This window comes from Habropoda laboriosa, unplaced genomic scaffold (assembly GCF_001263275.1).
Source record: "Habropoda laboriosa isolate 0110345459 unplaced genomic scaffold, ASM126327v1 scaffold126, whole genome shotgun sequence".
NCBI lineage: Eukaryota > Metazoa > Arthropoda > Insecta > Hymenoptera > Apidae > Habropoda > Habropoda laboriosa.
In genome coordinates this window covers 2601728-2615283 of record NW_017100288.1, presented here as the reverse complement: position 1 = coordinate 2615283, position 13556 = coordinate 2601728, and the positions used below count along the sequence as shown (strand labels likewise).

Genomic DNA, 13556 nt, shown 5'->3' with positions numbered 1-13556 from the left:
CACTCGGGTTTAAACATTAAAAATGCAGGCTTTTTGTTGTGGAAATACTGCGTCCCAAGAGGGAATGTTTTAATAAGGAAATAAAAAAGGAAGCAGTGTATACATTTACTGAATACTTAATGCACATGTAAAATTACACTTAAAGGGAATATCGGAAGCATTCGAAGCATAGAAAGACTAAGAAATTAAAGATCCACCGAATATTTAGGAAAGTGGAAGCTAGGGATTCGTCGAAAATTTAGAACTGCAAAAATACAGGGCTTCAGAAATTCAAAATTTATATATGCAAACTTTCAGAAGTTTAGGATCTTCAGAATTTCGAAAATTTTAGAAATTTAGGAATTGAAAGATTTAGAAGCTCAGAGATTTAGAAATTCGAAAATACAGAGCTTCGGAAGTTTATAAATACAACTTTTCAGAGATTCAGGACCTTCAGAATTTGAAAATTTCGAAATTCACAAGTTTAGAGATTTATAAATTCTCAAACACACGAGAATTTCAGAAATGTGTAAATACAATTTTGCAGATATTCAGGACCATCAGAAATTCCATAGCTCGGAAACACAGAGACTCAGAAATTCCGAATCACTCCACACAGCTCCAGGAAATTCAAAAACTTCAGACTCTTAAAAATGCTGAAACTCCACGAAAGTCAATGAAATTCGCGAATAAATTCCGGTAAACCGCTCGCGCGATCCCTCGATCGTTGTCTCTCGGCCCCGCTCTGACGGTCTGGCATTTTTTTTTTCTGTTGCAGAGCCGAAGAAGGAAAAGACTGAACAGAGTGCAAATGGCGCGGTATCGCCGAGCGGTGATCCGCAAGCGAATCAGGGCACGGCTACGACCGGTAGCCTGCCGATCTCGGCGGCACCCCCGAATTCTGGGGACCAGCAAAAGCCGAGTAGGCCGAACACCCTGGAATCCAGGGTGGTAGCCAGGAGACTGATCTTGTTCGACAGTGAGTACCTCCGCTTCCCGCGAAATCGCGGCCCTTTTCGATGTTCTTTCGATACCCTAGCATTTATTGCTGATAATCTGCCTATCCTAGGAAACTTTTAAACTAAAATAGAAGAAGAATTAAATTAAATTAGGATATTTGTAAGGTGGTGGTGTATTTATGGAAGCATTTGAAGGTATTTAGGAGATGATTGTTAAAAAATTTGAATTGCAGGAAACTTTTATACTAAGAAAAAAGAAAATAGAGGAAAAACTGGTTCGTTTAATTCTTACAAATTAAATTGGAATATTTCGAAGGTGATGGTATGTTTATGGAAGCATTTGAAGGTATTTAGGAGGCAAGTGTTGGAAAATTTGAATTGCAGGAAACTTTTAAACTAAAATAGAAAAAGAATTAAATTAAATTAGGATATTTCTAAGGTGGTGGTGTATTTATGGAAGCATTTGAAGGTATTTAGGAGGCAAGTGTTGGAAAATTTGAATTGCAGGAAACTTTTAAACTGAAATAGAAAAAAAATAATTGGTCATCTAATTCTTACAATTAAATTAAGGTATTTCTAAGGTGGTGGTGTATTTATGGAAGCATTTGAAGGTATTTAGGAGGCAAGTGTTGGAAAATTTGAATTGCAGGAAACTTTTAAACTAAAATAGAAAAAAAATAATTGGTCATTTAATTCTTACAATTAAATTAGGATATTTCTAAGGTGGTGGTGTATTTATGGAAGCATTTGGAAGTGTTTATGTGGTGATAGTTAAAATTGCTGGATTACAGGAAGCTTTTGAACTGAAAAAGAAGAAACTGGACAGGGAAGCTTTAAACTGATATGTTTAATACCCACATTTAAATTAGGATATTTGAAAAATGATGGTGCACACAAGATAATAATAATAAGGGAAATATTTGAAGGTATTTTGTAGGTGATTGTAAAAAATGCTTACTACGTCAAGGAAAATTTATTCAAAAAATTGTTGCATTGAATACTTCACATTTTTAATAGTAAAGAATAATTTAACTATGTATTTTATAAACGACTGTTTCAGATGTAAATTAAAAGGATTAAATCGTTTAAAGTAGCAAAACAGAATTTCACACATTTTAAAAGACTATTTTCGAAACTCCTACTAAGAAATTAATTCTTATACTTTATTCAATATTCAATTACACGATATATTATCCAACTGCAACTGCATTACACTCATTTATCATTTACAATACGCCTGAATAACACAGTTTCCAAAAGGTTACCTTGTTTATTTAACGCACGGTACTGGCTCGCGTTTATATGTCTATTTTTTTTTTTTCATTCATCTTGGATAAAACCGCCAAAGAAACTTTTCGAAACGTTCTCCATTACGTAATCACTCGGCGACGGGGCGGAGGAACTTAAGAAAATCGGGCGCGCAATCGCGCGTGTCTGGTGTCTCGCGGGACATAAAACAAGATGATTCTAATAATACTGCGAGTTACGACAGCTCGTTAACAGGAAGAAGTGCTGTATCGCGAGCAAGTTCTACAAACTGAGAGGTTGACCTGGATAAAAGCGCAAATACCGAAAATAAAGGACAATACGCCGTAAAAACGAAGAGGAATAATTAATAAAAAATAAAAGGAGCGGGAAAAAGAGAGAAATATTTTTCAATTTTCCTTTAATCCTGCAGCACTAACATTTAATTTTTTCTGACGTTTATCTTAACGTTGGACGCAGTAGTGTACACCATGTAGTGAAAATAATATTTCTGCTTCGTTCTTAATACCTTTATTATGATTAAGATTGTAAAAAATTTTTTATCTTAAGTTCAGAACTAGATGAAATTTTTAAAGTGAGAATATATGTGAAAAAACTTGTAGTTTAGTAGTCATAAAGATCCCTTGGGGCATTGTGTTTCTCTTGTTCCTGATCTATGGTTGAAATGCTCATTCTTTCTATTTTCTTTTTTTATTAACTTTATCAACATTGAAATTATGAAAATTGATTATTCTATGTTTGAAAGTAAGTGACATTTTTCAAGAGAAAAGTATGTAAAAAAAGCTTACAGTTTTCATTAGGGCACTATATTAAAGTGTGTTGAAATATACGTTGCATTATATAGCACAAGTAATATTTCTATTTTCCTTAAATTTATTTCATATTTCTTTTCATGTAGTAAAAATAATATTTCTATTTCAATTTTTTTCTAACATACAAATTATGCGGTCTCCAACCTGGGAGACGCGGACTATTGCCTGGGGAGGCGCCAAAATTTTTTAATAAAAAATTAAAACGCGTCTATATCATTACATCTATTAAAAAATAAAAGGTGGGGAGGCGTAGTAGCATAAAGGTTGGAAACCGCTGCCTTAAGATGAAAAATTAAGCGTGTAGCGTCCCAAAATGCCGTAGCTCTTCGATGCTTGGAAACGCTGACTCGCGGCAGGGCGAGTCTTATTTTGGGGAAAGAAATCAACACGTTTTCGAACTAAAACAATTATTGTGTTTCTTAGGCGTGCTCTCAATAGAATGCGTTTCGAGGGTGAAAACCTCCGTGCTTTATAGCACGGAACCGTCCACACCCGACGTGGTGGTGGTAAGTGCGACGCGATACGGAAGACGTCGAGCGATCATCGCTTTTGGCGGCCCATGCGACACAGGACCCAACGCGAGTCCCCTCAAGCGAGGAAACACTCGAGTCCTCTCGCCTAAGCAACCGCGGTCCCGCTTCGGTTCCTCGCGGGATCCCTTTGTCGAAGGCCTTATTGCGACATTGTAACACGGCTCCGCTGATGCCATTCGGCTCGGCTACGCACTCGTCCTGCCGGTCCTGCGTCGCCGGTGCTCGGGACCGAACAACGCGATATTTTTAAAATAAAAATATAAAGAGCAAAGTATATTAAAAGCAAAGTACAGTTTACTAGTCCTAAAAATCCATTAGGTCGCTGTATTCCCCGTGTTCGTTTTCTACGATTAAAATACACGTACTCACTCGTCTCTCAGTTATCTCCATTTTATCCGCGCGATTCAATCGACTACAATTTATCGACGAAAAAACTACTTCTCGAAAGGTAACAGAAAACGGGTACACTCACTTTCTCCATGATTACTGGTTTTCCAGAACACGTTGTTCGTGCCACGATTGAGATAATAATTTGCTAGGAAAAAGAAGAAGCAGGGGGGAAAAAGGAGGGAAAAGAAGAGAGTTGAATGGTCGAGGGACGAATAAGCGAACGTTATATGGAACGACCGCGTCGTATCGATATTACACCGGCGGCAAAATCGCGATTTTACTATTATCAGGAAACTTTCAGCCAATTTAATATCGCGATCCTTGTTACCCTTTTTTACGGCGAGCTATTAAATTCCAACGACGAGGCCTCGTATCGACGTGGCTCGATCGAAAATCGTTGCCTTGTTCGTTTACGATGTTCGTTATGTCCCCTTAAAAAAAGAAAAAGTCTTTGGCGAATGAAAGTAATAATGAATTCTCGAGGGAGAATTATTTCCGTGTAATTTACCGGTAATACGTTTCTTTGCTTCATTTCGACCGCGTGTACGTAGAATATTAAACGTTATACTTGCAATAAAACTTGAAAGAAACTGTAATTTTTCTCTGGACTTTTAATTTTTTCCGTTTAATTCTCTACTGTTTCCTTTTATCTCTCGGACAGAATTCTTTATGAACGTACGACGTTGGATTGATAAGCTTCGTGGGCGTGGGAAAATTAATCGTCGCATTGAAATTTTGGGGTTTAAGTCTGAACTATTTTTCATCTGGAATTTCTTCTTTTTTTATTATTATCGTACTTAGTACCAAGGTGTATGCATGGAAATATAGAGAACGTCTCTGTTGCTGGTATAACTTTTTAGGGAAATTAATTTAAAGGTGTTACAGCGAGGAAGCTCGAAAGAGTCTTAAATGAAACTACTTGAAAAATTTGACGTTGAACAAACAACTGTGCTCGTTTGCGCCGATTTGAAACAATACGCGTGCAAACTTTGGATAATACACGAGCATGAATTTGCGTAAACGCGAGATAAAGCTACATAGTAAAGCATGGAAATGGGGGAGTAGGGGGCACAGCGCAAGTAGAAGTGGCGCGTTTATGATCAGACACGTTGCATGGCAAACACCAGAGAGGAGTGTAGCAGCTTGTAAATTTTTTGCGTTTGCACAGCTTTAACGGTTGTTTGAGAGACAAATTATTCAGATTGTGCAAACTTTTAAATAAAACAGAGATTTTTTCGTTAACCTTTTTTTTTTTTATATAAAGACAAAATTATTTTACCTATTAAAACTGGAGAAATGTTGCAGAAATGTTTGCAAATATGAGAAACGCAAATCGGAACTTGAATAAACTTTTGGAATAATGTGGAAAATTTTATTCCATGCAAATTTCACAATTAATAATAAAAATATTCAAAATAGGAACAATACAAATGAAAATTAAATAATTTTCCAGAATAACTGGAAAGTTTTCTGCCATGCAGATATCACGATTAATAATAAAATTATAATTTATCAATGGGTAAACTAAATCTTCAATTTTCTTCGTATTTAAAGAAGATCTTCCCCACGAAGTAAAAATGAACAGTTATCCTGACAAGTATTAATTAAAATTGAACGAACTTTAGCAAATACGTAAGAAAGTTTCTTCGTCACAAATGTCAAAATTAATAACAAAAGGATAATTAAATCTTCAGTCTCCTTCGTTTTCAAAAATCTCTTCTACAAAATGAAAATGAACAAGTGTCGCAACAATGTCGTCGATGCATTCGCGTAAATTTATTCCTCGCGAAATAGTTAAAATTGAACGAACTTTCACTATTTCACGAAGGAAAGTTCCTCCGACGCAAATGTCGAGAATGAATAATAAAATTACGGTGTATCGATGAGAGTGGAATAGGTGTCGAAGTTTTCGCTAAGTGAAGGAATAAGTATAAAGGGAAGCGTCGCGTAGATTTTTAAGCGGACGCGGAAGTTTTGCATCGACTCGACGTCGAATTTCCCCGAAGAAGCTGGCGGCGAAACGATAAACTTTCATGCGCCTGGAGCTTCCGCCGCGCAAATCGCCTTTAAAACTCTCGTTTACCTTCGAAACTTCAAAGTTCACTTTTATCTTCGACTTGTCCCTCCTCCCTCCGTCCCCGTTTCACCACTGTCGAATTTACTTCCCGACACAGAATCTCCTCTCCGGTACACACACAGACCGCCTATCAAGAAACACGATCTCGAGAAACGTTTCCCCGCGGATTTTAAAGGCAAACGTAAGGAAAACATTTTATCCTCTTTCCCGCGCCATCCCTCGTCGTTATACCAACTTTCCATTCGGGACGCGAAATTCCCTCGTTTCACGACCCGATAAAAAGAGCTTCGAGCATCATGTCCCGTTGAATATTTAATTTTTCTTTTTTTTTTTTTCTTGCGGGCATTTGAGAGGAAACGTCAATTCGTATATCTCCTTTTTTTATGGGAGATCCTTAACGGACGAGCTGCTAAATTTCACCGAGGTTTATGCTTGTTTTTAATGAATAACGTCCTTTAATCTCCTCGTTCGTATTCGAATTAGTGGATCTTTCATCGCTCGAATCTTCGTTCCTTTATTAAATTCTATCGCACATATTTCTGTTTTTTCTTTATGTAGTCGCGTTTATTTTTAATTATTTTATTATATAAAAATCGAGTTCTTGGAGTGTATATAAACATTTTTGAGATAAAGAATAAGGAAGCTTGATTTTCTGAAAAAACTTTGGTTAATCCTGCATACGTCTCTTAGGTCTCCCATCAAAAATATCGTTATATTCCAACTTTTCTCGCCTAATTCGCTGAAAATGGTGCAATTACCTTAAAAACTTGCCGCTATTGCAAACTAAGTCACCGAGAATCTCGATCAGAAATTCTTAATAACCTGACACCACTAACAAGCTCCAAACTTGGGGCTGAAACTATCTTCTCATCGCCTTACGAACGCCAACAAGCACCCAAGGCAGCGGCCACCCTTGTCAAGAGCGTTTAGTCGAAAGTCCAGCAGAAATTCGTGACACGTAAAAGACAACCCTTTAGAAATAAGTCGGATAACAGGTTCTCGTTGCTACCACGGCCTTGCATTTCGAGGCTATCTTGCTCTGCCCTTTAATCCTTTCTTCGGAGAATTCCGACGATAAACATCTAACTGCAAATAGAGTCCTTTAACCCTTGCGTTAGTCTTGTGAATTTTGATGACGTTTGGAGAATTTTGAGAAACAGGTATTGTGTCATTTGTGTATGGTGTACATATTGTACAAGTTAAACTGAAGATGAGAATTTTGAGAATTAAGCAAGAATAGTAGATAATTTCTCACGCCTGTGGTGGAAGTTATATTATAAAAAATTGAAAAATGAAGGGACACAAATTAATTGTACTCCCATTGTATTAAAGAGAAGATTTTTGGCCTTGAGAATTTCAAAACTTTGAGAAATTTAACAATTTTGAAATTTAAACGTTTAGAAATTGACAAATAGGGAATTTCAGGTATTCAATACCGCAGAAATTTGTAAATACAATCGGGATCTTCAGACTTTCAGAATCTCCAAAAATTTAGAAACTCAAATTTTCAGAAATTCTAAATCTTCAGAATTTCAGAACTTCCAAAAATTTAGAAACTCAGATATTCAGAAATCGCCTAATACCAAAGAGATAATTTCTTACTCCTGCAATTAGACACATTGTATTACATATAATTCAAGCAAAACCAAATGACAATAAATCTAAAATCGTTAAGTCAATGCTAACCTTTTTCTCTCGTTTCAATTTTCAATTTTCCGCACCAAACTTGAACCAGATCCAAGACACGTCACCCTCCAAATATTCGCTCTTAAAATTCCGAATTAAACTCCCAAAAGAAATCTCTCGGAGTCACAAGCTTCAGCCACACCGGTATCTAATAAATTCAGAAAAGAATTTATACTTCTAACCTCCATTCCCAGGAACATAAATTTTCATTTACACATCCTTCGTTCTGAACGATCGACACGCAACCTTGACCAATAAATTACTCTCGCACTCTCAATTTCGAGAAACGCTTCGAACAAGGGAGCATTCCGAACTAATAATCGCCGATGTTTATGAAACTTTGGTGTATGGTAATTCTCAGGAAAATATTCCACGCGTACTTTTTTACGGGTGAAAATCGCCCTCAAAGTTGTGGGTAGCAAACACGTTTAGTCTAATGTCCTGGAAATTATTAGAGATAGAGGAATAACGTAAGTTGACGAATTTTCTATTTCTCAATAAAAAGTTTGAATAATTTTTAAGTGATAAATAATTTTCACCGAATATCTATACTACCCTCATTTTTTATGGCGATTTTCACACCTTCAACGTGGAGCATTTCCAACGAAAAAGATACATGTCAAATATTTTTCCCAGTGCTTATACCATATACATTAATATCGGTGATTATCACGTGGGGATGTTCTCTGGCGAGTAGAAAATTACGGGGAATTCCCGGAACTATTCTCGAAGTTCTCCCAGCCGAAAATTCAAACGCTAGCGCGTGGTCGTCGGTTGCTCGAAGTTATTCGACACTTTTGCCGCAAACACGGCCACGTTGAAATTTGCGACCCATTTTGCCGACTTCGCGCAAAGCTGGGCTTTCTTACGCGAACGTTGTTGTAAAACCGAGGGAAAATTTACATCGACGCGACGCTGATGTACGGATTAAACGGTGTAACGAGCGTGTGGAACGTAGAAATTCGAGCGTGTACCCGTTTTACATTTTAAATAACCGCTTCTTTTTTTCTTTTTTTTTTTAACGAGCCTCGAGAAATTTTCTCCGGCGTGACCACAGTGGGGCGAAAAAGAAAAGTTTTTTAATAAAGTCTTAATGAAAGTTGCTCGACGCGCAGTCACTTCGCGAAACACCTGCTTTTTCCTGGGAATCGAGCGACGTTAGAAGTTGACCAGCTCTGAGGATCTTCCTCGTGGATAAACCAACCCCAACGGTGTACAAGTGGGAATTAGTACAAACGTATCGCTAGACTGGCTTTTAATTAAGTTTCTTTTAAGTCGATCGTAGCTGCCGGGCCATGTAATTGGATTCTCGGGCGAAAATTCGTGTAAATGTAACACAGCTATCACGGCTTTCGTTAGGAATTGTATAATGTGTGTTCAGGGTCGCGGAAGTTTTCTTCAATTTTCTTGTGGTTACTTCTGGTTTCTTTTTAGAAAACGCGAAAAGTGTACGTACACTTTCAATTGGTACAGAAGTAACTAATTGCGAAATTAGAACGAATTGTTAAAATCATGATTATGAAGGATCATGTTGTTTTTGTAACAATAAACAGGTCTCTTACAGATGAAGGGAGAGGGAAAATTTCTGGCGAATTATGTATTTCGAATTTTCTTATGTGAGCCAATGAAACACTGAATTACGATAAATTTACGAGTGAAATGGAGAATTGTCGTTGAAAAAGGTTTGCACGATACGAAGTCCAAACTAATAATACAGAAACTCAGGCTTTTAACGCTAGAAAGACTAGCCGGGTCAAAAATGACATATCAGCAACTTTTGGAAAGTGAATTTTAACGTAATTTAAAATGTGATTAAGAAGTTAGATTCACATCGAGACAAGTAGAAGTATAAATGCAGAAAACTTTCATTCACTTTTCTTAGAGAATTGCTAAATGGATCATTCCGACCTAGCTGGCACCTCTAGTGTTAAACTTCCGTTGTATCGATGAATGATTTAAGATAGAAGAATGCAGAGTGTCGTGAAAATATGATCTACACCGAAATTCAATCGTCTAAAAAAAAAAGAATGCCACCTTAAAAGTACCATTTTCGCTCCATGGAACTGCACATGAAAAATATAAAGAAAGAAATGCTGCTTGCAACAGTTCCATCATCCTTAACTCACAGCCATTATCTGAAACATGCCTTATCTCGACTCACCACCCTACCGAGAGACGTGCAAGAAACCACCGTGAAAAAGGAGGCAAAACAAAGACGATTCGCGATCCAACGATGAGAAAGGAATTCCAAGTTTAGCGAGAATCTCAGCAGCCTTACGTCATCCGGTGGTTCCACGCTGCGTTCATTTATTACGCTTTACGCGAGAATTTCGCCTGACAAATGAACCGTGACGCAAATGATACAGCTAGATGGGATAAAAAACGAGGAGGGGGAAGGAGAGACGAGAGAAGAATATGTACGTCGCGAGGGAATTCAGAGGAGAGAAACTCGTAGAGGCGGAATTTCGCAATTCGTCACTACGACGAATGGAGGGAACGGGCAATGCACAAGCTTGCCAAGCTTTCCATTGGATCTATGCTCCCCGATGAATCATATTTCCCGAAAGGATTGGCACGCTTTCCTCCTCCACCGGCTAGAGAAGTGGCTATGAATAACGCTGTCCAACGATTGTGACACTCTCTTCGGTTTGTTGAATTCCAATTGTATAGCTCGAACCTGCACTCACAAGCGTATATGGACGTGTACAAGTATTAGGACACGTACTGAATATAACGCAAACTGAACTAGTCATCGCGAAATTATTAAGATTTAAAGAAAGATTATTTAATCTGGAATCTTGTAATACAGGTTTTGGAAGGTAAATGAAAAAGGCATTGTAGATACTGTTAGAACCTTTAAGCACTGTCTTATCGCTGTGCTGAGGTTCACAGATTTAACTTTAAGAAAGCTGAAGAGCTGAGGAAATTCTGACGATAATTTTTTTTTTAATTACCGCGAGGCGGGCAAGAGCGCCCGCCGATGCCCGCGGGCAGAGCTGAGGGCAAAATCGCGGGCTAGTGATGTCATATACATTAAAGCAGAGTGAGGGAAGGACGTTTGTGTTACTTGTATTCGAAACATAATTCTTCTTCTTAGAAACAGGCGATAGTTACTACATGTGTACACACACACATACGCGCAACGTTGCCCGAGAAGGCGTGGCTTGTTGCCCGTGCGGGCAGTGACTGGACAGCAGTGGTATAGTCGATGGAAGAAATATAGCAAAGTCGTAAATTCGGTCAAGCGTCAAAGTTTGCACCTTAAAGCACATCGACAGAAACTTGAGAAGATAAGGACTCGAAATCTAAGTCAAGGGCGCATGAAGTATGCCTTTGCTTGGATTCAGTCTTAATCAAAAAACGAGAAATGGCGTATTCGACTTTGAGACGTACTGCAACAATCGGTGCAGCTACTTAATGCTTTAATTTACAACCTCGCTATATTTCTTCCACCGACTATACCTATGGTACCTTTATCATTTACCTTCGAAAATTGAGAGATTATTCTGCCGGACCCTGCGTAACGAGTACATACCTTTTAATATTTCTGTATCTTAGAGCCAGACTAACCTAACTCTATTTTTTCCAAAATTGAATTATATACACTGCTCTGTATACAATACTCTTTCTTTACTTTATCAGAGCCATAGAGAGCTATTTACGCTACATAATAAATGAAAGGGATTTAATTGTTCAAACTACTTCAGGTACAGTACTGTCTTATGAAAAATTGCTGAAAATGCTGAATGCTAAAATATTGCAATGAACGATTAGGGTTAGTCTTAATTTGAAGACAGTCGGTATAATTTGAAGAGGAAGGAAAACTGTGGCTTCAATTGAAACAAAATTGTCATCGTTGATTAGGTTGTTTGATGGATAGCTTGTCTGGCCAGATCAGTAAATAAGGTTGGGAATTATTGATAGATTGTTACTTGGAACGAGCTGTGTAATTTTATGAATGGAGTGCGGAACTTTGCTGGGTTATAGTATTTGGTAGCTGTTATTACAATTAATTTGAACCGATTAACTTCAATTTTTCCAATTTTAGTACCACAATGCCCAATTAGAACTTCAGTTTTCATAAATAAAGTAAATTTAATAAATGCAAAATTTAATTTAATTTAGGTGTTATTGCCTGCTAATTTTTGTAATTTTATTGCAAGAAAAGAATAGATATTTCAATATACCCAAAATTTTTTTTTTTTTTTTTCGTGTACAATACAATGTTTACAGTGTATTTCCACAATATAAGAAAAATATAATAATTCCAGTATACGTTGAATATTCACATACGAATTAAATCTTAAATAATAAAAAGAACAATCTCAAACATTTTAATATCACATAATGTCCTATATCATCCGATCCATCCTAGAGAAGTAGGCCACTCAATATACGAATTCAATCATGAATATTGGGATTCCATCTAATAGAATATGCGATAGAATGACTCTCAATGTGGCTCTGTCCAATTGTAATTCTTTATTAATCTTCAACTTGGATCACGTTTCACCAATTTAAATCTGTATACCATAACCACTGGTACTTCTATATTAATAATAAAAAATACATGGAGTAACAAATATTTGAACAAATAAATGAAAATAAAATAAATACTAACAGAACATTCCTTTTGTTTATTTTCCAGTGGAGAAGGGGGTCCTGGACCAAAGCAGCGAAAATCAACAGGTAATAGAGAGGTGTTACCCTCTCCCGCCTCAAAACACGTTGATGCTGTCGGAACTTCCGGAACCCCCGATTCCGTTGAGCGAGATCGGTCCAATTCCGCCTCCTCCGATGTTCAGCTCCTCGAGTCCTACTTTGTTACTGGCTAAGCAACGGCAAATTCGGAATCCTTTGGCGTCCGACTACGAGGACGAAGGTACGTACATATTGTATTTATTACATATACAAATTAAGTCGGTCCATTTTCTCACCAACTTCGATGTTTATTTACAAAAAATTAATTTTTTTCACATTTTCAATGTTGAATTTTCTCCATTTATCGAGTAACTTACGAATTCCATCTCCGAAAAAAAGATAATATTTTTGAGTCGATTATAATGATTGAAAGACTCACTCAAAACGATTCCAACGAACTTTATCTGCAAGGGAAGCTCTTACTTCGTCTTCCTTCTCTTCCACCCTTGATAAAAAGAAAAAAGAAAAAAAGATTATCTTGCAGGTCATTCCAAAATTATACAATCTTTTTTGCATATTAACATCTGTATTTTATAACGCGACAGTGTAGTCGACATCGTAACCTTCCAATAACCTTACACAGTAATAAAAAGAATGTCTACGACCTAGAAATGACTTTCATTTAATATGACGTTTGAAGGATTATCCTTTACTATCGTAAACTCCCTCTCAGTCATTTTTCCTTCATTTGGAATACCAGCAGAAATAATTTGGACGTTCGTTACAAACGAGACACCCCGTATATAATACAAAGAAACGTTGCTGCCGTTCTAAAAAAATCGTCCTTTCTCTGTTCACCGCAGAGGACGAAGAGGATTTCGACGTGGAGGAGGAGGACAACATGTACGTGCCGAGGATGTCGCAGCCTGACCCGAGCATCGACACGTCCAGGGTCGAGGAGATCCCCGCGAAGGAGCCTAAGTTTCACGCGGTGCCGCTGAAAAGCGTGCTGAAGAAGAGAGGTTCCGGAAGTGGGCCTGGTACGCCGCAGAACACGCCAACGCAGGAGAACAGGCCGTTGACCCTTCGCCAGGAGCTGCACGCCTCCTTCAAGTTAGTGCGACTGCCAAGCGACATTCTCCGCTCCCGAGAGGAACTTCCCTCCTTCAGACATATTTCATCACGAAAGACTCGATGGTCGTTCGACGCGAAA

At 37.7% G+C, this 13556-nt stretch overlaps 1 protein-coding gene across 1 annotated transcript in view; it reads left to right on the top strand.

Moving 5' to 3' along the window:
• Window positions 1-13556, top strand: part of LOC108573774 (phosphatase and actin regulator 4-like) — a 95032-nt gene that overhangs the window by 61602 nt on the left and 19874 nt on the right. Inside the window, exons 2-5 of the mRNA XM_017936253.1 lie at window positions 758-962; window positions 3264-3265; window positions 12351-12584; window positions 13207-13456. Of these exons, the coding sequence (XP_017791742.1) occupies window positions 758-962; window positions 3264-3265; window positions 12351-12584; window positions 13207-13456 (691 nt within the window). The remainder of the gene's footprint in view (window positions 1-757; window positions 963-3263; window positions 3266-12350; window positions 12585-13206; window positions 13457-13556) is intronic.